Source organism: Rhipicephalus sanguineus, chromosome 3 (assembly GCF_013339695.2).
Source record: "Rhipicephalus sanguineus isolate Rsan-2018 chromosome 3, BIME_Rsan_1.4, whole genome shotgun sequence".
NCBI classification, from domain to species: domain Eukaryota; kingdom Metazoa; phylum Arthropoda; class Arachnida; order Ixodida; family Ixodidae; genus Rhipicephalus; species Rhipicephalus sanguineus.
The window spans coordinates 165,857,395-165,881,583 of record NC_051178.1 but is presented as its reverse complement, the minus strand read 5'-3'; the positions used below and the strand labels follow the sequence as shown (position 1 = coordinate 165,881,583).

Sequence of the window (24,189 nt, the reverse complement as noted above, 5' to 3'; positions counted from 1 at the left end):
CGGTCATTTTAAGTTATTGCCATAAAATCAGAATCATCTTTCGAGACCTTTTACTAGCACCGCGTAGATTCCACTAAATTAACATAAGGCGAAATATATAAAAGTTATTATAGAAGCATCAGTACAGGCGCTCTTATATGATGCGTTCCAGCGTCCCCTTCATTTATTAGGCACATCCCGTGCGTTACAATTTCGCAGTACATACTACGTGGTTTCACCTCCAAGTAGTAAGAAATGCATGCTAAATCTCTTCTCTTTTTCCAGTTACCGCGCAGGTTTGAAAAGCTTAGCATGAGGTACAATGCATAGCAAATGCAATCAACGCAAGGACGACTCGCTTGTGTACAACCTTTCTATATAAAGAACTCAACTTCTTACGCGCGAGCTATAGGCTTTAAGTTTCTGTGCCTGCATACCGATTTGTCTTCCTGTAAAGAAGTGTGCAAGTTTAGTCTACATAAGGCGTATCTATAAGGCGTAAGCACAGCCTCCTATTATTCAAACAAAGTCATAACAAAAAGGGAACACGCTGTACCTGCTACGAAGTAGGTGACTACAGCTTAGATGATTAAAGCAATTACAACGCCCGGGCAGAAACGTAAACCAAACCCAGTTACCCATGCAGCATTACTGTATCATAATGAGCATGGCTGGCGCTGCGCAATGTTTCATAGCGTACTTTTCTAAAATTTATGACAAATACTGTATCTCAGCCTTCGAAATCAACTCTTCGTAGTTTGTTTTTCCTGTACGAAACAAAGTTTAATTCATTTTTGCAACATATACTATACCTGATAACATGTAGCAATTGCACGGTTCATTAGCGTGAGGTGTATTAACGTTTACTATCTAATTCAATGCAGATTCTTCATGCAGCTCTACATAATAATAATTGAAACGAACACGCAAGAAGCGTAGCCAGATGTTTTGAACACTTATCTGTGTAAAATTTATTTTTCTCGCCTTTTTGCCACTGCTGTTGCAGCTGTTTCATAAATAATATACGCCCGCTGTTAGACAGCGCATAAGTCATATATATAAGCACTATTAGCCACGTTTCGCCTTTCTGTGCGCAGCATTCTCACGAACTGTTGAATAAATTACCTTATAGCAGCGCGTTCCTTTTTAAGTTCGACGCAAATGAATAAACGCACTCTCATTTCTTAAGGATGTTCTCTGTATCTCTGTTAAAAAGTAAAAGGCGACATCCTGCTTGCACATGAATACGTTCTTGTGTCTTAATTAGTCTTGCCTTTGTGCATTGCAGTGTCGTTTTTGCGTATAACAACGTGCACACGTGTGCTATAAACTGAGATTGGACACCAAGGAGCGCAGCCTTTTTTTTCGTTTTTTTTTTTTTGCTTGTTTTTCTTTCGCGTGCCATGAATGTTACATCTGTGATGGTTGTACAAATGCCAGAAAAAAATGAATATTATTGGGCCTGTGCGTGCCTGAGGCAATTCTTCTTTTTTTTAGTTTTTCAGGCGTACAGTGACAATCTTCATAAATTAATTCAAACTTTATAGCCTTAATTAGCAGAGTATTTGATAGAACACTGCTTTGATTTAACAGGAAGAGCAAACATACAACATGCAAAGATAACTTCTTTTAGGTAAATGCTCGCTGTCCTTCATCTAGCATCGGCACCTATTCTAGTTCTTAGAACCTATTTTGCGTATAAGTGAATCTCATCGTATGTAAGTCGAACTTACATCCATGAGTTCTTTCAAATCGCCGATGTGTGAAAGTCACGACAAGGAAAACAACCTCATTCTTGCATTATTCGGATTTCGTAACGAAGCGCCACGCAAAAGAACCTTCGGTAACGACGCTATAGCGGCATCAGAAGTGGCACGAAAGACGCCGCACGCATTCGAGTATGCAGCACAGTACAGTGGCTACGAGCAAGTGTCATGGCCCCTACACGACTGAAAAGAAAGAAAATATGGAGAAAACAAAAGGTCGGTTGCGCGTGGATGTTCGCGGGCTTGGTTTTGTTGAGATGGCGTGATCGCCACCACGTGACCACGCTCCACTAATAGGAGCGCGCAGACCTCATCGCCTGCCTTCGCTGGAGGACTCTGACGGTACGATAAAAGAGTGTCACTATCTTTAGTTTTATTCTTCTGGCTGAGTGGCAGCAGTATCAGGAGAAGCGGAGTTCAGCACACGTTTATTGTTTTGTACGGTGGTATTGCGATAGCAGCATCTTGCATCTTAAGATACACGATACCTTATTGAATGTATCGGAAGTACAGATACAGATACTCATCTTGAGAGATATATCACGATACAGATACAAGATGCCCAAACAGGATCTAAGATAGTATCTAAGATATATGTATCTTCGATACCGCCCGGCACTGTGTGAGAGCAACGCATATAAAAAGTTTCTTTAATAAGGCAAATGTAACGTATCGCCATTTTCATGATTCAGCTTCCCGATTCTGCGCAATTTCGCGTTCTAAAGGTATGTCGTTGCGGCCACATTTTACGCAGCCTACTGAGCGTGCCTCAGTGGCTATTAGAAGCAAATATATTCCATGCTTTTATTGTTCGCGACTACAAATACTCCTAGACGCATTACTTCCTATATTTGTAGGCGGGCGCCGCTGATGCAAGGCCGGCACGCCGCTCAAAAGAGCCTCGGCGTAGGCCTTCTGGCGCCCCCTCTCGTTGCCAGCGCGAACTGAATCTGCAGAGAGAACTCCCTAAGCAGCACAGCACGGTATCCCCGCGCTTCAGGGTCGAAGGCGGCGTAGCACCGATGGGCACAAGAAGGTCTTCAAACTCACCGCCAGGGGAAAACAAGTGGGGCAAATAGCTTACGACTGACGTAGAGTTAAGGGAAACGGGCGAATAGACAAAAGGAACGCGGTACCCTAAGATACCCAAAGCAACCTGCGATTCAGCTGCATGTGCGAGTGCTGTGGATCCATTGAAAGCGTGGAACAGTAATGCATAAGGTAGGAAAAAAGCGATGTCATTTTAGGAAATAACTGGCTGAAAGTTTATACATAAACGGACAGATATATGAAGACTAAGAAGCGTTCATAGTCCAGTTCGTAAGCAGCGCCAGGTGCCGAAGGTTGTCATCGTGAGACTGACGAGCCTTTTAACGTCTTCATTATTTAACGAGAATATCTACTTTGCGGCGAATATGAAGGGTGTTTCGTAATTTGCTCTCCAAAGCAGACATACGTTTGTAATTAGGGGCGAACAGTCTGAACCTGCAATCTGAGATCACTGCGAATAGAGACAGGGACCTGGCTACATGATCGTCCAGATAATGAATTACACTGCGATCATTGCCTGTCTAATGGTTTCTCGATTTTATTATGTCAAATTAACCCTGCACACAGCTTTAGACAGCCAGTGACGTGCTTCTATTATCATTTTTTTATATATTTACGAATAACAGATGGGAGAGGAGAGCAAGAAGCAACGCAACAAGACATTTGAACAATGCTGGTACTTCGCAGCTTCACGCGCCCGCGCGTAGCTAAATTTGACAGAGACCGCAATACCTCGACATCATATAGCAGGAACAACTGTACAGAAATGTGTGGGTGTGAACGTTCTATTGCAAGGTGAACTGCAAGCAAACTGTTCATTGCCGCGGACATTTTCTTCATTTCTTTCAATTTCTCATTCCTGCATTTGCCATTCCTACCTTTGTGGCCTGCAGAACTCGAGAAATGAAGAAACACATCAGCCTTTCCACAGGAAGCAATTTAGAACAGGATAGAACAGAACAGCTGTCCTAATTTTGTCAACAAACGTACGAACTCTGTGGTTGACAAGCATTTTTAACTACTCTCAGCCACGTTTCGCATTTTCGTGGGCACCATTCTTACGAATTGTTCAATAAATGACCTTATAGCAGCCCGCTCGCTTTTTATTTTTACGTTAAGTAATAGACGCACTCATTTCGCTCGCGAATCTTTTCTGTATCTGGTTTAAAAGGAGAAAAGCGAACCTGCTCGTACATGAATACGTCTTTGCGTCTTACTTAGTCTTGCTGATTTCATTTTTGTGCTTTTCAGTGTAATTTTTGTATATAAGTACGTGCACACGTGTGTGAGATACTGAAATTGGACACCGAGAAGCAGCGTCTTTTTCTTTTTCTTCTCTTTTTTCGTGCCTGAAAGCACTGAATAAATAGGCCGTTTATGGCGGCGGTAAATCAGCAAAAAGAACAACAAAGCTAGACCTTTCTTTTGCCAGAGCCATTTTCTTTATATTTTTGCGTGTATGCCAGTGAAGATGATCCTGTGTCCGTGGTATATCCTACTTTTCGCAAAACGCAGCGTTCCGTAGTTCCAGTTCTACAGACAATATACACTAATCAACTCAAGCTTGCTAGCCTTAGCAAAGTATATCTCAGAGAGCGGTACTGGCGTGTGCATTCAGAGCCAGTTATTCTTAGCGATTGTAAGCAACATGTGGTACACGTTGACCTAGATCTATATAAGTTGCGCATTCATAATTCACATTATGATACGCTTCATTTTTGTAACGAGTTATAATTACGCCTTCAGTATTAGGTCCCCACACACGCTTTCATTGAATAATATCCCTTAATACAACCGGAGGGCGCAGCCTTCATGCTTGAAGCACTTGACACGCTCAGCGGAACTCTGTGCAACGGCTGGAACCCCCGAAGTGCTTGACCAATCATACGCGAATGATACGCTCATTTACCAGCCTCTATCTCTCGCTCTCTTTCTCAATGCCGTTAATTAAATCCAACAGATAACGAAGCCAAGGAAGGTATATGGGAACGTTAATTGCACTATTTCAAGTGTACTGCGGCAATATTGATATAAGATGTGCTGCACCTTACTTGTTATTACGCTAATCAAGGCGGTGAAATAATTTATGCTTTTGGGCAACATTGTGCCTTTACTCTTATTCTATCAATATATTACCTAACGACAGAATGCGTGAAAACTGGGTTGCATCGTGTTTGTTTTATTTTAGAAGGCCCAAATATTTTGTTGGGTTAATTTGGCAACTAATACGCGATCGCATTAGAATGGCTGATTACTCCGTATGCGCTAAGTGCAGATGATAAGATACCAAAGGTAAACTCCTGTGCCACTGCTCCCGATTAGGCAAATATCCTCAGAATCTCGAATATGCTTTGAGCGGACGTGATAACCGGTCTTTTACGGAAGAAAAGATTGGATCTCGGCCCCACAGCTTCTCATCTCAGAAAGCCGTAACGGCCATTGTGCAATACTTGAACGCAACTGACTCAATTGCTCGTCTGTAGCTACTAAATTGTACTATGCATGTGAATTGTCAATCATCTGGACACGTGGTTTATATCTGCCTCTCTATCTCTTCATTTACTTCTCATTCCGCGCTGGCGCTTTCTCTCGTCACCAGCACGAACTGAATCTGCACAGAGAGCTCCCGAAGCAGCACAGCTCGTTATCCTCGTGCGTCAGGGCCGAAAGCGGTGGAGCACCATGGGATACCAGAAGTTCCTCAAATGCAACTCCAGAAATAAGCAAGTGGGGCAAGTAGCGTACGACTGATGTAGAATTAGAGGAAACGGGCGAATGTACGAAAGAAACGCGGGACCCTGAGATACCCAGAGGGACCTGAGATTCAGCCTCTTGTGCGAATGCTCTGGATCCTCTCAAAGCGCGATAGAGTTATTCACGAGAGAGGAAGAAAGTGAAGCCATATTATAAAAGAACAGACTGAAAGTTACAGGAGCAGGCAGACATATGAACACTAAGACGCGTTCAAAGTCCAGTTCATCAGCAGCGCATGTGATTATCCAGGTAGCGGAGGTTGTCATCATAAAACTGACGAGCCTCTTACACTCTTAATTATTTAACGAGAAAATGCACCTTGCGGCGTGTGTAAAGGGTGGCTTGTGCTTTGCGCTCTATGTCAGAGATAATATTTATAATTAGGGGCTGAACAGTCTGAACCATTTTGCTGAGCTCCTTGCGAAAATGGACAGGCTCCTTGCTGCATGGTCGTCCACAGCAATAATCGTACTGCGAACATCGCCTGTCCTGCGCTTCGGGGTTTTCAGTGTGCCACATTTACCCTGGCCACTGCAATGGACAGGCATGGACATGTTCGTATGACCTTCTTTCATTGATATATATACAGATAAGAAAGGCGACAAGAGGGCACAAAGCAACATAACGAGACTTTTGAAGAAGGCTGGCACTCCTTAAGTTGACGGGTACGCGTTTAGGGGGATTTCATAGAGACCGCAATATTTTGACGTTGTGTCGCAGTAGCAGGGGTCAAAGTTTTGTCAGGCCCCATAAGAGGGCCTTACGCAGCTCGACATTTTGAGCGCAAACACTGAAGCAGTGCGAGTTTTCCCCAACAGTTACATGCATTAACACAAATGAGTAATTGAAAGCGGCCAAAGCGCGCAGGCGCCCCCGCCAAATTGGAGCAAGGAAGATGCCAGAAAAACTTGGAGGACGCTTGAGCTTCGCCTCTTCAAGAGCAGAACGCGATAGCGTAATCGGGCCCCGGGCGCAACGCCTTCTCAACTGCTAGCCTAGCTTCGGTTCTCGGTGGATGTCTCAACCGTGCCGCAAGGAAACGAACGTCTGTGCGCGTAACATTGACCGTTTGAATCTATCAAAGAAAGGCTACTGCAAGTAGAGTTGCGAAGTGCCTACTACGCCATAATTCTTGCTTTTTTTTTCGAATCAGCGAAGCGCCCACTACGCGTCCGTAAGGCAACCCGCGAACCTACGCAGCTGCTCACTTTGTTGATGCTTTTGCTGTTGATGATAAATTAATAATGTCTGAGCGCGTTGTAATGGGTGGGCCTTGACAACAACCACTCGTTAGTAATTCACATGTTTTGACGCCTGGCGCGATTCTACGATTGTGCCGAGACTCGTCCAGCCACATGACATTCATCAAGCGTTTTTTTTTTCGATGCAGTTTGAAGCGATGGCGCGGCTCTGTGGTAGAACACCTTCTTGCCACGCAGATAGCAGTCCTGGGTTTGATTCTCACTTGAAGCGAAGGTTCTTATTATTTATTAGATGCGAAGTATCTTAAGGCGGAGCTCAATCCGGTGGTGGTGGTGGTGTGCGGCGTGACCACCCTTACTGCGCATGCGCATACCCTCTCCCCTTCCTTCTCCCCTTCCCCTCTACCCTTCCCCTCTCCACTTTCCCTCTCCCCTCCCCTCTCCCATACCCCTCCCCCTTTCCACTCTTCCTCTGAAACGCGGGCTAGAGATGCCGAAATTCTCTCCTGCGCAACGCCGCGATGAGCGCGAGCGCATGCGCGTCCCCTCCCCTTCTATCTCCTCTCCTACGCTGCCCCCCTCTCGCCCGCCTGTCCCAGCCACTGGTTTCACTCGCCGCGAGCGCGCGCTTCTTCTTGCCCTGAGGACCGGTTCTGTGTGGCCCGCGGAACGCAGGCATCGTCTTCGCGGCGCCGCTGCACCGAACTGCACCGATTGCGGCGCGATCGAAACCCTCTGCCACCTATTGTTTGACTGTCCGTCTCTCAACACTGCGCGGAAGCGGCTCGCCATGAAGTACCGCCTCGTCGGACTGCCGTGTGCGACCCTACAGGACTTGCTCCATCCCACCGGCCACGTACACCGTCGCCGATCAGCCCTTGCGGCCCTACTAGCTTTTCTCGAGGATGCCGGCCTAGTCGAACGAATTTTCTAGCCGCTCACCACGGTGACTCGGACGCCCGTTCTCCTGCCCCCCCACCCCCTCACTGTTTTTTTTTTTTTTTTCACTCATACCTTTCTTTTTCTTCTTTTACCATACTCTTTTCACTCTCACTGTCCCTTTAATCCCCAATCCCCCGTGAGTGTATCGGTTGAGGTGTCCTCACTTGAGAGACAGTTATCGTGCACTCCACACCCAATTTCCATTTTCATTTCCTTCTTCCTTTTAAGAATCACCCCCCCCCCCCCCCCGATCGCGTTCCCCGCTCGCCCTGTGAGAATTAACGGCCAGGCTAGATGGAAGATACGACGCGCGTAGCGTCCCTCTTCGCGTTCCACGACGCGAGGTCGGTAGCATGCCCAACGAACGCCAACGGAACACGATCGTGCAAGTGCTCCGGCTTCGCATCGCCTCATGGTCCCCTTTAGCGGGAGATGGTGTAATTTTTTTGTTTGCATCTTTCTTTATTTTCCGCTCAAGGATAAGGCTCACTTTTCGCTCACAACCAACGACGCCGACACCGACGTCAACACCAGAATTTTTGCGAAAAGAGCTCTTTAGCGCTATCTCGCAAAAGAATATCTGAAACAAATTAGGAACTGTGAATGGGTGTCGCTGTACTGTAGCCTTAGCTACGAGGGGACCATGAGCATGAGCGTCCAACCATGAGCGTCCTTATGCAATACTTTAAGGCGACTGACTCCATTTCTCGTCTGTAGCTGCACAGTGGATCGTGAATCATCTGGACGCATGGTATTTCTCTCTCTCATCTACATCTGGTTCCTTATCGGACGTATAGGGTAGCAAGCTAGCCAAATCAAGTTAACCTCCCCCTTTTCCTTCATTTGCCCCTTTTTCTTTTTCTATCTCAACAATTAAAGGGGTCATGAACCACTTTTCCAAGTAATGATCTAATGGCCTCAGTATCGGAGTGTACTGCCTCCCGAATCGATTGCCGCAAAAATTTCTCGAATCCGTCAAGAATCAGCGGAGTTACGGGGGTTTGGCGCACGCTCCCAGCGCTTTCTCTCTTTTCTCGTGCCGGCGAGCGCACTGGAAGCTAGACAGGGAGGGATGGCATGGGGGAAAGAAGTTACGCCAGCGCGCGTCATGAAACGCGATCGCTCTCCCGCTGTGATTCGCTTGCGCGAGTGCGGCTACCGTGTACTGAGGAGTGCGGCGCCGGCAAGTGGCGGCACCTCGCGGCAAGAAGCGCATCTGATCCGAACGCCGCTCTCGATTTACGTCGGCTATCGGCCAATAAGCATGCTATGTCTCTTGCGACGTACAGCGGACAGACGCCCCGCCCACCGACGAGAGTGAGAACCGGCCTCTGTTTGAAAAGAGGGTGCCTGGGGAAACGGCAACTTCGCGCTCCGCTTGTGGCCATTACGCGGTGCGCACGACTGTAATATTTGGCAGAGCAGTTCATAGCCGTGTCAGCTTTCCACAGGATGTGTTTTTTCAATCGGCCCAAGGGGTGCTTCATGACCCCTTTAACATATATTTTTTTACTTGATTTGCACCAATTGTTTTCTCCCGCCTGCCAACACAGCTGGTGATATAGTTACAACTAAGAGCTCTTAGTGAGGAAAAATTACACGAAAACAGCAGTCACAACCCGTTCTTGTTTATGTCCGTGAATATGCCAGAGCAAGGCGCATGGAATCTTATTTAAAAAACAAGACAAATCTAACAACATTTCCCCGTTGGTATGACTCAGCTTCACGATTCTGCAAAACTAAGCGTTCTGAAGACATGTCGTCGCTGCGGTATTTTACGCAGCCTATCGAGTGTTTTTCGGTGACTGTTAGAAGCAAATGTATCACATGCCTTCAGCGATCGCGACCACAAGTACGCCTAGGCGCACTAGTATTGCAGGCGGGCGCCGCTGCAACCAGGTCAGCGTGCCGCTCCACAGAACCTCACTGTGGGACTGCTGGCGCCCTCTCTCGTCGCCAGCGCGATTCTGAACCTGCAGCACAGCTCGGTACCTGGTGCGTTTGGGTCGAAGGCGATGAAGCAGCGTGAGACACTATACTCCGTTTCATATGTAAGGTGCCGCACTGTGGAAGCTAGTGAGTCTTCTTGCAGTAGGTGCGTTGTTACCCAAAAATTTCTTTAGTAATATATGAAGTTACTTTGTGCCTTAGAAACAAACAAATCTAGTCATACGGTTGTCCATACGCTGGTCTCCCTTTTTTTTCGTTTTTTGGTGTTTGATTTAATTGCGGCCCTTCGCGAAGCCTCACGCACGCGCTCTGGCTAATCGGCTCGCACAGGCGTTTAAAACGACGAACGCCAAGCGCGAGACGCGCGGACTTACACATTTTGCTGACCGAACTTCTTGCATAGCTTCCACAGCGTTGCACCTGATGTATGAAACGGAGTATAGACGGTCTTCAAACGTGGCGCCAGAAATAAGCAAGTGGGACAAATAGCCTACGGCTGATGTATTATTGAGGACAATGGCAGGATGGACAAAAGGAACGCAGCACCTTGATACCCAAAGTGGCCTGTGATTTAGCTGCAAGTGCGAGTGCCGTTGATTCTATCAAAGCGTGGTAGAGTATTTCGTGAGAGAGGAAGAGAGTGAAGCCATATTGAAAAAAAAAGGAACTGAAGGTTATATGAACGCACGAACATAAGGAGTCTAAGAAGCGCTCATAGTCCAGTTAGTCAGCAGCACCTGTGATTATCTAGGTACCGAAGGTTGTCACCTTTACGCTGACGAGCCTTTTACAGTCTGCAATACTTAAAGGGCCCCTCACCAGGCCACATGGCAAATTTTAGTTAGACGCTGGAAGTTTTTGTGTGCCGAATGAAGAGCAGTATGCCGTAAGAATTTTTCAAATCGGTTCGTTACGAGCTGAGAAAAACAATAATTTGTAGCGGCGCGAAACCATGATGCGAGGAGGCGAGTTTCAAACCCTTGCCACTCGCCCCGTGTAGCCTTAGCAAGCCAAATCCCTTCCCTGCCCTCTTCACTTGACACATACGCATGCATGGTCACGTGCGCATGACGTGCCCGAGCCAGCCCGAGCACGCGAGCGGCGTTGCACGGCCGCTACCTTTTTTTAAAGACGATAGTCTTTCTTGGGGAACTTAAACGCCGAAATTTTGGTCTGTCTTTCTGTCTGTCTTTCTGTTTGTCGGCACGTCCCTCGATTCAGCCACTCGGCCAAAGTTGAACCACTTGCCCAAGGGCCAGCCATCGTGAACGGCTGAATAGGTTCATACTTGTGTACATTGTTGATCAAAAAGCAAACATTACGCATATCTGAGGCGCAACATCACTAGGTAAGTATTAGACGGTGTGTTCCTTTAACAGAAAATACATAGATACGCAATTTTAAAGACCTTGATGGTATGCGTTTAACGTTGAGACTTAAAAGATTGCCACAGCTGAAGCGATCAGCGGTCCAAGCCGAGCAAGCGCGAGCGCCAACAACAACCGTCTTCGTCTTCTTCTTTCGCAGGCGTTCTTGTCTGCGCCCTACCATGTTACAAATCACTCCCCCGCGGAAAAGGAGCCATCCTGGCGACCTAAGGAACAGGTACAACTGGTGGGTCATAATGCGGCTTCAGTCGATCGACGTGAACAGTCTCGCGGCCGCGACGACGGCGGTTCGTAGATCATTGAACAGGCTCAATCATATAGTTAACTGGGGATGCTTGACGTAGGACACGGTAGGGGCCTTCGTACTTAGGCAGTAGCTTTGTGGAAAGGCCAGGTGCGGAGGAGGGAACGCGAAGCCACACCAACGTTTCAGGCGAATACGACTGAGGAGGCAGGTTTTCGTCGTGACGGTCCTCCTGGCCCTACTCGCCCTACAATGTTACAACCCTAGTTTCTTAAGGTGAGCTGAAAATGCGACTGCGCTGAAACTTGTCTTCCTCCGTGCCCTCTGCACAAGCTCATGTTGTGTTTCGGTTTCGGTTCAGTATTGCATTGTACGAATGACAGGGGGCGCCGCTCTGGCATTCCTGTTTTACCCAGGCGACGTGTAAAGTTTGTGGAGAGTACTCGTTGAGTGCGGACGTTTCTTCTCCTTCGGCGCATCGCGCCAAACAGCGTGTTCGGGCTGGCCGGCGTCCCCACCGGTCGCGTTGGTCACCGCCGGTCTTCGCCTGCCGCTGCGCCGGGACTACCAGCCCGCAACACAGCACTCATGTTTCCCGACGTATTTCCAGATGGCCCATATCTCACGCAGCGCCTCTTCTATCGTCTTTAGACGACATTTGCAGCGAAGCACGCAGATACGCGGCCAATTTTTTTATCTAGTGGCCGTGGGCGTTTTGTCGGCGTTCTCTGTGGTGTACTGCCTATTTCTGTGGGACGAGCATGAAAGTTGAGACATTTGTACGGGCACGAGAGTGGCGGTATCATGAGCCAGTGCCGCATTAACGTTTACTTGGACGCGGTAGAATAAATTAGCATAATGAGTGCTCGAACGCGCCAGAACATTACTTTCGTTTCCAGGGCTGGCGTCTGCTCGATGCGCTAACCGCGGGGACACGAACGCACGGGAATGGGAGGCACATTAGCCCCGCATCTCGCTGCAATTCACCAAAAAAACGAAAAAGACGCACACATTCCCTTTGTGTGTCTCATTATTTCTCTCAAGTTTTATTAATCTATTCAAGCAACAAACTACAAAACTACCCATGTCGTGTCAAATAATTATCGCAGTGTCACGTGCTACTGTTGGCGACGTCAGAGCACAGTCGTCTACGTAGAGGAGAGACGTCACAGCACTACCATCTACGTAGGGCCATTTTCTCATGTACGTCATCCCCTCATTCTCTAAAGCGCGCGCCCGCGAGAGGAAGGGCAAGCAGCGTTCACCTTGAAATTTGACCCATTTCCGCGGCGTGTAGCCTTGCAAGTTTTGGCAGACGCGATCGTGAACGCCCAATGTATGCATTGCGCTCGTTAACTCAAAATTATCAAACCTGGTGAGGGGCCCTTTAACGAGAAAATATACTTTGCGGGTTGTGTGAAGGGTGGCTTCTGCTTTGCGCTCCAAGGCACACATACTCTTTGTAATTAGGGGATGAATAGCCAGAACCTGTGACCTGAGCTCCTCGCGAACATGAACGGGAACCTTGCTCCATGGTTGTCTACGTAATGGATTACACTGAGATAATCGCCTGTCTTACGGTTCCGAGGCTTCAGTATGCCACATTCATCCTGGGCTCAGCAACTGAGACTCAATGACGTGTTCGCGTGACCTTTTTATTGATATATACGAACAAGAAAGGGCACAAGAGGGCAAAAAGCAACATAATGAGACTTTCGAAGAAGGCTGGTACTCCTTAGCTTGGCCCGTACGCGTTAGCAGTATTTCACAGAGACAGCAATACTTTGACGTTGTGTTGCAGTAACAGGGATCAATAGTTTTGCCAGGCCACATAAGAGTGTCCTAAGCCACTCGCCATCTTGAGCGCCAGTACTAAATTAGCGCGAGTTTTCAACAGCAGTTACATGCATTAACAAACATGAGGAACTGAAAGCTGCCAACGCATGTAAGCGCCCCTCCAATTTAATACAAGAATATACTTGGAGCAAAGACGATGTAAAAAAAATATCTGAAACAAATGAGCAAGTGTGAACGGGTGTGGCGGTACTATCGCATGGCTACGAGCGATGTTTCACAGCAGTGTCAAGAAAAGACGGGATTTTGCCCTCAAGGCTCATCAGTTCAGATAGCTATAAGCGTCCTTATGCAATACTTCAAAGCAACGACTTGATTTCTCGTCTGCAGCTGCGCTGTACTATGCATGTGAATCGTGAATCCTCTGGACAGATGCTCTGTCTCTCTCTCACTCTCTCATTTACCTCTCATTCGTTTCCGCAGTTATAGGTTAGCAAACTGGCCAAAATCAAGTGGACCTCTCCTCCTTTCCTTCATTTCTCCCCTCTTTCTCTGTCTCGATAACTACTGCTTATATTCTTTCCTTGATTCGTGCCGATTGTTATCTCCCGCCTGCCGACAGAGCTGGTGATATAGCTACAACTAAGAACTCTGTGCGATGAAAGCTAGATCACACGACAACTTCAAGCAGAACCCGGTCATGTTATTGACTGTGAGCAACGCATGTAAAATGTTTCTCTAAAGAGGTTATTATAACAACGTCCCCCCGTTGGTATGACTCAGCTTCACGACCCTGCGCAACTTCGCCTTCTAAAGATATGTCGTCCCTGTCGAATTTCACGCAGCCTATCGAGCGTTTTTCGGTGACCATAAGAAGCAAGTGTATTCCATGTCTTGAACGATTGCGACTACAAGTACTCCTAGGCGCACTTGTCTTGTAGGCGGGCGCCGCAGATACAAGGCCGGCTCGCCGCTCCAGAGCCTCAGAATAGGACCACTGGCGCCCCATCTCGCCGCCAGCGCGAACTGAATCTGCAGAGAGAGCTTCCTAGGCAGCACAGCTCGGTGCACTCACGCGTCAGGATGGAAGGCGGCGTAGCACCGTGGGACAACAGAAGGTCTTCAAACGCAACGCCAGAAATAAGCAAGTGCGACAAGTAGCGTACGGACAATGTAGAATTAGGTAAGACGGAAGGATGGACAAAATGAACGTGGGACCCTAAGATACCCAAACGACCTGCCATTTAGCTGCATGGCCGAGAATCGTAGATCCTGTAGCGGAAGCTGCTCAGCACCACCGCATTCTTTTCTATCCCGTCTGCAGCCGGCCGTCGACAGCTCGCCTACGCGCGGCGCCAGCGCCTCCTCCTCCGTGTTCGGGGAACAACGTGTTGTCGGGGCCGGCTCCGGGAATTAGCACCGGCGGCATGCTGCGTCTGCTCGCTCGGGGGCCCCCTTTTTCCTCTTTCTTGTAGAAGAATGCGGGGGTGCCTCCTTCTCTCCCTCGTCGAGGGGAGCTCTCGTCACTCGCACGGAGTGGAAATAAACAGTCTTGCCCTGCAACTCCAAACCAGCTTCACGTCTCTTTTCTCGCTGCCTCCGGCAGCCGACATTCCCGGCCGCTACAAAATTGGTGACCCGAACGCTTCAACGAACACGCCGCGATGAGCTCCGACGACAACGCTGCTGCCTCCACGCCTGCGGTCATCGCCACAGAACTGAAGCTACCAAATTTTTGGCCGAAAAATCCAAGAGTTTGGTTCAGCCAAGTGGAGGCCCGTTTTCAGCTCCGGCATATCACCTCGCAGTCGACAAAATATCTTCACGTCGTCGCAGCCCTGCCCCCCGAAATCGCCGACGCTATCGACGACATTTTGGTTTCACCCCCCGCGCAAGAACAATATGACACCCTCAAAAAGACGGTGCTGGACCGCCTCGAGGCGCCTGAAGAAAGCAGACTGCAGCAGCTCTTGTGTCGCGAAGAGCTGGGCGACCAACGACCTTCCCAACTGCTGCACCGTATGCGGCAACTACTCGGTGTGCACGCGCGTCAGGACGGCCAGCTCCCACTTCTTCGTGAACTTTTCCTGCAACGGCTGCCCCCAGTCGGTGCGCGTGGTTCTCGCGGGTTCAAATGAGACGTCCCTTGATCAACTAGCGCAACTTGCCGATCGCATCACGGAATACTCAACTCCAACCTTTGCGCCCATAGCTGCTGCAAGAACACATGAGCAACCAGATCGACTGTCGCGCCTTGAGGAGAAACTGCAACACCTTACCGAGACCATGCAGAAACTTGTGCTATCTGGCGCTCCCCAACAGGACGAGCAACGACGCAACCGATCCCCTTCAAGACACCCAAGCTCTTCCCAGAGAAGCCATGCACGAGATACACAGGACGGAGTTTGCTGGTACCACCGTCGTTTCGGCACGGGTGCTAGCCGCTGCACTCAACCTTGCTCGTTTCCGGGAAACGCTCCGGCCAGTCGTTAACGGCGGCTTACGACATCGGCCCTCCACCCAGCCGCCTGTTTTTCGTAGTCGACCGCGTAAGCAACTCGCGCCTGCTAGTCGACACGGGAGCCGAAATCTCTATTGTCCCGGCAACCCCCGAGGATCGCCGACGTAGCAAGAACACATCGTCGCTGCAGGCAGTGAACAACACTGCCATCGCTACGTACGGCTTCCGCTCGCTGACAATAGACGTCGGACTCAGGCGCCTGTTTCGCTGGGTCTTCGTGGTGGCGGATGTTAATTTCGCCATACTCGGAGCAGATTTTCTCAGCCACTTCAACCTGGATGTGAGCGTACGTGACCGTTGCCTCAAGGATAACAACACATCCCTCAAAGTACGTGGTTTGGAGTCAAACATCTGCTCATCTGGCATCTGCGCCTTCCAGCCAGTATCAGCCTACCACCACGTCCTGGCCGAATTCCCCTCGCTCACCAAGCCCCGCAACACGGAACAGCCGGTGAAACATAACGTGACTCACCACATCGTCACCACCGGGCCGCCAGTCACCGCCCGGCCACGACGGCTGTCCAGCAAAAGGCTTCAAGCTGCACGCAGGGAGTTCGAGCACATGCTGCAGCTGGGAATTGTTCGCCCTTCGTCTAGCAACCATTCATCGCCGCTACACATGGTGCCTAAGGACGACGATTGGCGCCCGTGTGGTGATTACAGAGCCTTGAACGCATCGACAACGCCGGACCAGTATCCTCTGCCACACATTCACGATTTCAGCGCGCGGCTGGCAGGTACGAAAATATACAGCAAGATCGACCTTGTAGCGGCATACCACCAAATCCCCGTCGAACCGCAGGACATACCAAAAACAGCCATAACAACTCCGTTCGGCCTGTTTGAGTTTGTCCGCATGCCCTACGGCTTGAAAAATGCCGCACAGACCTTTCAAAGGTTCATGGATGAAGTCACCCGGGGTCTTCCTTTCATCTTTGTCTACCTGGATGACATTTTGGTGGCCAGCAGAACGCCTGCGGAGCACGAAGAGCACCTCCGCCAGCTCTTTCAGCGTTTGGATGAGCACGGTCTGGTGTTGAAACCTCAAAAGTGCGTGTTTGGAGTAGAGGCGCTCAACTTCCTCGGCCACCACATCACTGCTGAGGGCATTATGCCATTGGAATCGAGGGTGGAATCCGTCAAGAAGTTTCCAGCTCCAACATCTTTTCGCAAGCTGAGGGAGTTCCTCGGGCTCTTAAACTTCCACCGGCGCTTCATTCCGTCTTGTGCTCGAGTGCTCCAGCCATTGACCGACCTGCTGCGCCGAGACGACCAAAAGGCACCAGAATTTTGTTGGTCTGACGAACACCAGAACGCTTTCCAGAAAGCTAAGGACGAGCTAGCCGCGGCTACCCTCCTCATTCATCCACGGCCTGAAGCTCCTACACGCCTCATGGTGGACGCTTCCTCCACATCGGTCGGAGCAGTGCTGCAGCAACAGGAGGGCGCCCAGTGGAAGCCACTGGGCTTCTTTTCGAAACGTCTGAAGCCTGCAGAAGCACGGTACAGCACTTTTGGAAGGGAGATGCTCGCAATCTATTGTTCCATTAAGCATTTCCGCTACTTCCTCGAAGGCCGTGAGTTCTACATCTTGACAGACCACAAGCCCCTCACCTACGTATTCAAAAACAACAGTTCCTCCTACTCAGAACGAGAGATCCGTCAGCTCTCATTCATCTCCGAGTTTTCTACAGACATCCGCCACGTTCCCGGGGTCGAAAACGAAGCAGCTGACGCCTTGTCTCGCGTCAACGCTTCCGGCACAGAAGTCCTGGACTTCGAAGCCATGGCCGCAGCTCAGCGGGACGACCCGAGTTGACAAGACTGAAGGGAGGGGGATCTTCACTCGTGCTCTCGGAGGTTGCACTTCCCTACGTGCAGAGCACGATAACCTGCGATACCTCCCAGGCAGCACCACGACCTTTCGTCCCACTGAACTTTCGCCGAGTGGTATTCAACACTTTCCACTCCATCAGCCACCCAGGTGTCCGCGCCACCCAGCGGCTGATAACGCAACGCTTCGTTTGGCCCGGAGTCAACGCGGACGTGCGACGATGGGCTCGGACATGTGAAACGTGTCAGCAAGTGAAAGTGACTCGCCACAATCGGGCTGCACTACAGGAATTTCGGACTCCTGAGTCGCGGTTTGACCACGTTCACCTCGACCTCGTGGGACCACTACCGCCCTGCCAAGGATTTAGGTACCTGCTCACATGCATCGACAGGTACAGCCGGTGGCCCGAAGCTATACCAATTGCGGACATATCAGCTGAGACCGTCGCGCAGGCCTTCATTCAAACATGGGTGTCCCGCTTTGGCTGCCCCGCCCGCATAACAACTGACCGGGGACGGCAATTCCAGAGCAACCTCTTTTCCGCACTTTCAACGCTCCTTGGCACGAAGCTGCAGCATACAACCGCCTACCACCCCGCCAGCAACGGAATGGTTGAGCGCTTCCACCGGCAACTCAAAGCCGCACTGGCAGCAAAACTCGACCGCCAGCACTGGGTGGAGAAGCTCCCGCTCGTTCTTCTTGGCCTACGCTCAACGGTGAAGGAAGACCTCGGCTTCAGCGCAGCGGAAATGGTCTACGGCTCAACAGTGCGCCTCCCGGGAGAATTCTTCTCCGACCAGACACCTTTCGCCCCAACGGCCTCCGATCACATCGAGAAGCTGCGCGCATGGCTCGCGCAACTCAGGCCAACAGCACCTCGCATCGCCCGCAACAGGAAAGTTTTCACTTTTCCTGACATGGACTCTGCTACCCATGTGTTCGTGCGACACGACGCAACGAAGCCGCCCCTTACTCCGCCGTACGATGGCCCATTCAAAGTTTTGGGACGTACTAACAAAACCATCGCAATCGACGTGCGGGGGAAACGAGAAGTCGTCGCCGTTGACCGCGCCAAGCCTGCTCATATTGAGGTTTCCATTCAAGCAGCCTCTCACGTACGATTTCAGTGCTAACCATTGGACTGTGACCTTTCACTATTCAGCCCGTAACTGCTGTCCTTCTTTAAAAGCTCCGCAATCTAGGGGGGGAGCCTTTGTAGCGGAAGCTGCTCAGCACCACCGCATTCTTTTCTATCCCGTCTGCAGCCGGCCGTCGACAGCTCGCCTACGCGCGGCGCCAGCGCCTCCTCCTCCGTGTTCGGGGAACAACGTGTTGTCGGGGCCGGCTCCGGGAATTAGCACCGGCGGCATGCTGCGTCTGCTCGCTCGGGGGCCCCCTTTTTCCTCTTTCTTGTAGAAGAATGCGGGGGTGCCTCCTTCTCTCCCTCGTCGAGGGGAGCTCTCGTCACTCGCACGGAGTGGAAATAAACAGTCTTGCCCTGCAACTCCAAACCAGCTTCACGTCTCTTTTCTCGCTGCCTCCGGCAGCCGACATTCCCGGCCGCTACAATCCTTTCAAAGCGTATAAGAGTGATGCATAACAGAGGAAGAGATCGAAATCGTATTACGAAAGAACGCCCTGAAAGTTATATGCACGGACAGATACATGCAGACTAAGCAGTATTCATTCTTCAGCTCACTGGCACCACCTGTTACTATCCAGGTGACGGTGGTTGTCCCCATAAGACTTACAAGCGTTCGATAGTCTCATTTATTTAAAGAAAAAATGTACAATGCGGCGAGTGGGAAGGGTGGCTTCTGGTTTGCGCTCCATTGTACACGTACCGTTTGTAATTAGGGGCGAACAGTCTGAACCAGGTAGCTGAGCTCCTTGCGAATATGGACGGGGAACTACAAAAAAATTAGTTCGTGAATCTTCATACTTTTTAATGCGATAGCACGTTACTAGAAAAAGAAAACGCAGTAAAGAAACATGGACACAGGAATGGGGAGCAAAATAAAAACCAGTTTATGTTTTGCCAGGTCGGGCGTATATAACATAACACAACTAGATTTCAACAAGCAAATAACGACGCAACAAAAACGTAAAGGAACAAAAATGTTCGTGACGATAACTGCTGACATTGGACATAAATGTTACTGTGCACTACTCTTACGTGCGTGTTTCTTAAATGTGTTGTTAGCAACGTAGTAGAGCATAAGCAAATATCTAGAATCTCGTTATGTAAGATACACGCGTTTGGCTACACGTCATGGTCGCCTGCTCAAAAAGTCAGTTCTAGGTTATGAGAAGAAGTTATGTGCAGAATTCATTATTTCATTGCCATGTATATTACTTCGAAAGGCAGCTTCTATTTATTATTATTATTATTATTATTATTATTATTATTATTATTATTATTATTATTATTATTATTATTATTATTATTATTATTATTATTATTATATACTAAACTGCAGACTTCTCGGAAAGCTTTTACGTAAAGGACCCATACCGAGATTTATTGAGTCTGTTGCGAACGCTGCTTGGTAGCAATGAAATTCGATTTAATTTACTTCGTATTTTTACTCTTCATTTGACGACAGTAGAATAGCGGGAGGTACATTCTTTTTTGCCTCACAGTCATCCGTCCCTGCGTCGCTCTAATATTATGAATTGCAAATCATTCCACCTATTTTTAAACATTTTTGCTACAGTAGTTATTGGAAGGACGGCCTCGGGCATATTATCGCGCTAACCCACCTTAAGGCATGCGCGTCTAGTATAAATGCAGGAAACACTCACCGTGTCATTTCCCACCATTCCGACTTCATTTAAAGGTGATATCGATGCGAGACTGCGGGTAGACTAAGTGCCCACTGGCTTGGTTTGATCACTCGAAGCCAATGTAATATTTCTACGTAATTTCCACTGGGATTACATGGGCGGTGATGCGATACATATTATCTAGCACTATTTAGAATTTTATTGCTGCTTAAGATTCTTCGTCTGTATGTTCGTTTAGATATTCCAGCTGAAGAAATTGCAAGCTTCATATAAGCAATCACTCCGAATGGTATTGTGCGCAGGATCTGAGAGAAGCAGATTTTCCTTTTGTGTTTATTGCACCCAAACGGCCACAAAGACTATGCATAGCCGGTAGCAAATCAACAAGCAATTTCTAATTTCCTAAGTAGGGATTCATGTGCCTGGCACTAGCCTTACGACCAGGTGCCGTTGGACTACAAGGCAACGGCGTGCCTATATTTACTGCACGAAACGAAGGCGGCGGAGGAGCATGAACCGCATTCAAGCGCTAAGCAACCACGTAAAGGCGGCAACCACGCGGAACCAATTTTAGATATGCACGGCATATTTATCGACGGTGCATTTAGACATCACGAACAGGGTCACTAAATCTAGGACAAGACTTTGAAGGAACCGAATAGCAACGCTTCCCAGAATCGATAACCGAGTGTTTTTAAAACATAGAAAGATGAGGCAAACTGATGCACCTGCAAGTATATGCGTCTGCATACGCGTACACTGCTAAACTGCTGTATACGTACTGTTGGTTAAACGAAGAAAAGAACTGACTTCATTTGTGATGTGCACGCAAAAACAGAAATTGACGAATGCGCTAGAATGTCCATAACACAAAGTTAGGACTGCAGCAAACAATATGGTCTTACCTACACAAGACGGTAATAAAAATGACTATGTAGCGGAATTACTCGAATGCATGCTATTGCTGAGCGGAGTACAAACATGTATTTGCCTCTTTAGGCTACACAAGATAAGCGATAGATAACAATTTATTTAATGATTACCCCGCCGATGCTAGCGTCGATCACCACCTGGCTTGCTACTCCTGGTATCGGATGTTGACTATGGTATATTCTATGATCACACGCACACACAAATAACACGTACAGTACCCACCCCACCCTATACACACACACAGAAGAGTTGTTCATGAAGTTTCTTTAAGGTGTGTAGTTCTCAAAAATACCGATAGCGCTTTCGTATTGCGCATCGTACAGACGCTACATTGCTGCAGGTCGAGGAGGCGACGCAGTATGTGTACCGCAATCAGCAACATCACACTTAGAAATGAGAAGCGGCATGGCCACACCACATACGAACCAAACAGTAGGAGAGGTGTGACGTACCTGACGCTGGAGTGTAGATGTTGAGATGCAGGCAGTCCTCGCTGGTGTTGAGCAAGGCGGCTCGCGCCAGCCTCCGCAGCTGCTCGAGACGGCCGGGCGGCATGCGAACTCCGGCCGGCGACGACTCGTTGCGCAGAAACTCCGGCAGCCGCTGCGGGCACGCGGGGCCCGGCGTATCCGCTGCGCGCACATCGTCCCAGTGCGGGGAGTTCACTGGAGGCATGAAGCGTAGCGTGCCCAGCGGTGGGCTCACGTACGGCACGCCCATGAACGCTTCGACGGGAGGCAAGTGGGTGCCGAACCGAGATCCCAGCGTGATGAGCTTGCCCCGCAATTGGCCGTACTTTGTCCGTACCACGCGGGGGCTGGGACGACTTGTAGACGTTGGTGTGGCATCGGCCGCACCCACCGCCGTAGCTAACACCAGCAGCGACAACGCGAGGCAAGCGCGAACCCACGACATCAGGCACATGACGGCTTTCCTTACCACGTTCCGTTTGTCCTATACAGTATGTAAAACGCCGACTGGGTTTTTTTTTTGTCAATTTGTATCAGCCTGCTTTACTATCGTTGATTTTCTGTCATTAGTAATGTCTTTCGCAGAAGTTTCGACAATATTCGGTTGCCTTTCTATTGCTTTATGTCGGCTCTGTCAAGGCGGCACGGCAGCGAAAGCACACATTGACTCGAGACAACAGAAAAGTTGCCGGTCGCGGTGACTTGCTGACAGCCGGTAATGTTCTTCGAGTGCCATAGTGCGGTAAATCACTGTGAATGCCGGTATGGAACACTTACACCTCTACATGCGGTGGAACGGCCGCATCTCAGTCCACGACAAAGAAGGAGTCCTGGGCGACTTGAGCCAAATCCGATGAGTGTCGCTGTATTCCATGTCTTCCACGGGCCAGCCTATTTAAAAGGAGAAAAATATGTTTCCGAATTTAATACCGCTCATTCCACTGCCACTGAAAAAGGGGAAGTGTTTTGACAATGGTAACACGAGTCGAAAAAAGGCTTGCGTTGTAATCAATATAATATCTTGAGCACACAACACAACTAAGCCGTTATTTCTTGAGAGAATTATTTGATTGTATCAGCATTAAAAGCATCAATAACTTGCTGCAAGAGCGTGACGTCTTCTAGTAATTTAACAAGCAAAAAAGAGAAAGGAAACAAGAATCTCTGCCTGAACTTCTCGTGCGGTTAACAACACCGGTATTTTACACATGTGTGAAGTATTTAACTGAAGCCAAAATTAGGAAGGGGCAAGCGCGAAGCAAGCTACAACAGATTGACGTAAAGCACACCAGATTACCCAATTATGCTAACAGGCCCAGCGTCGTCCGGCGCCGATATCGCATTTCCCGGCGACCACAGTTATAGCGCGCATCATGCTTTCCAAATCACACCGCCACGACGCCGTCTCCACGAAGCTCTACATAATATTCCGGTACACACTTGCAGTATACGAGGTGCCACGGTGGAAACAGTCGATGCACGGTGTACTGATCCAGAGAGCGCACCGCAGAAGCGCGTCACACGCGCGCGAACCGCGTCCGGCTAACTGAATTACGTAAAACTCCGAGTAGGCGCGATTGTTTCCCTCGGCACGGATCGAAGATTTCAAATAAGATATATATAACGCGGATGGAAGGCGCGAACAACGGTCGAGTTACGAAGTCTTGAACGACGAAGAGCCGCGGTTGGCAGGAGCACGCACACACCTCGGCGGGTCCCGAGAAAACGCCTCTGGCGGCGCCTCGTCCGAGTGCGGAGCGCCAGCGAGTCGCCGCCAGACCCCTCACGGCCTCCTTTCCTCTCCCGCCGTCGGCCGCCGCCGCCGCCGCCGCTCACTGCGCAGGAGGCCGCAGGGGGGCTCCCCTTACCCAACTCCCCTTCCTCGGTTTCCCTTTACGGGAGCCGAGGGAGTCTCGCTCCTCCGAAAAGGGAAAGCGAGGGGAGAGAAGGAAAGAGGAGCTCCCGTCCGCTTCCCAATCGCAGCATCCCCTCTCGCCCAGCCTCATCCCCTCCCGCCACACAGTTGCGCCTCTCGGCGCGCGCTCGTTGTGAGGAAGCGAAGGGGACGCCAGGCACACGGCTCATGCGCAAACCTCACCTCCCTCGTCGCCTTCTTCGTCAGCGGCGGCAGGCAGGAGGCAGCGCGCGGGGGCAAGTCTTTTCTAAAGAGCTGGCGGCACACGTAGCCCCGACGCGATGGCTACCTTCCCTCGGAGCACGTTCACTGTCACTTCACTCCCTGGCATCTTCGGGCCCCATAGAAAGACGGGCGCAGGGCTTTAAGGGAGCGACGTGAAGGCCTGGAAAGGCGACGAGACGAACGGCGTGTTATCGCTCAACGGGTGACGATGGCAAGAAAAGAATGCTGTGGGCAGACGCGTATTTTCTTTTAGTAAAGATCGAGAACGCCAGGGCTTGCAAAGCAGGCGGCACAGCGAGAAACCGAAAGCGTCCCTCTTTTCGCTCAAGCTGCAGCATCGGAGATAAATGACAGCTGGCAAAATAGGCGTGCCCGTTAATCCGCCTCCAAAAGAAGTGAGACGACCTCATGCATAAGGAGAAGCTGAGCACGCAC

At 49.6% G+C, this 24,189-nt stretch overlaps 1 protein-coding gene across 1 annotated transcript in view; it reads right to left on the bottom strand.

The window, feature by feature from the left end:
- Positions 1-23,413, bottom strand: part of LOC119387643 (neuroligin-3) — a 249,646-nt gene extending 226,233 nt beyond the window's left edge. Inside the window, exons 1-2 of the mRNA XM_037655105.2 lie at positions 22,912-23,413; positions 21,597-22,505 (exon numbers count right to left, since the gene is read on the bottom strand). Of these exons, the coding sequence (XP_037511033.1) occupies positions 21,597-21,788 (192 nt within the window). The 5' untranslated portion in view covers positions 21,789-22,505; positions 22,912-23,413. The remainder of the gene's footprint in view (positions 1-21,596; positions 22,506-22,911) is intronic.
- Positions 23,414-24,189: the final 776 nt, after the last annotated feature.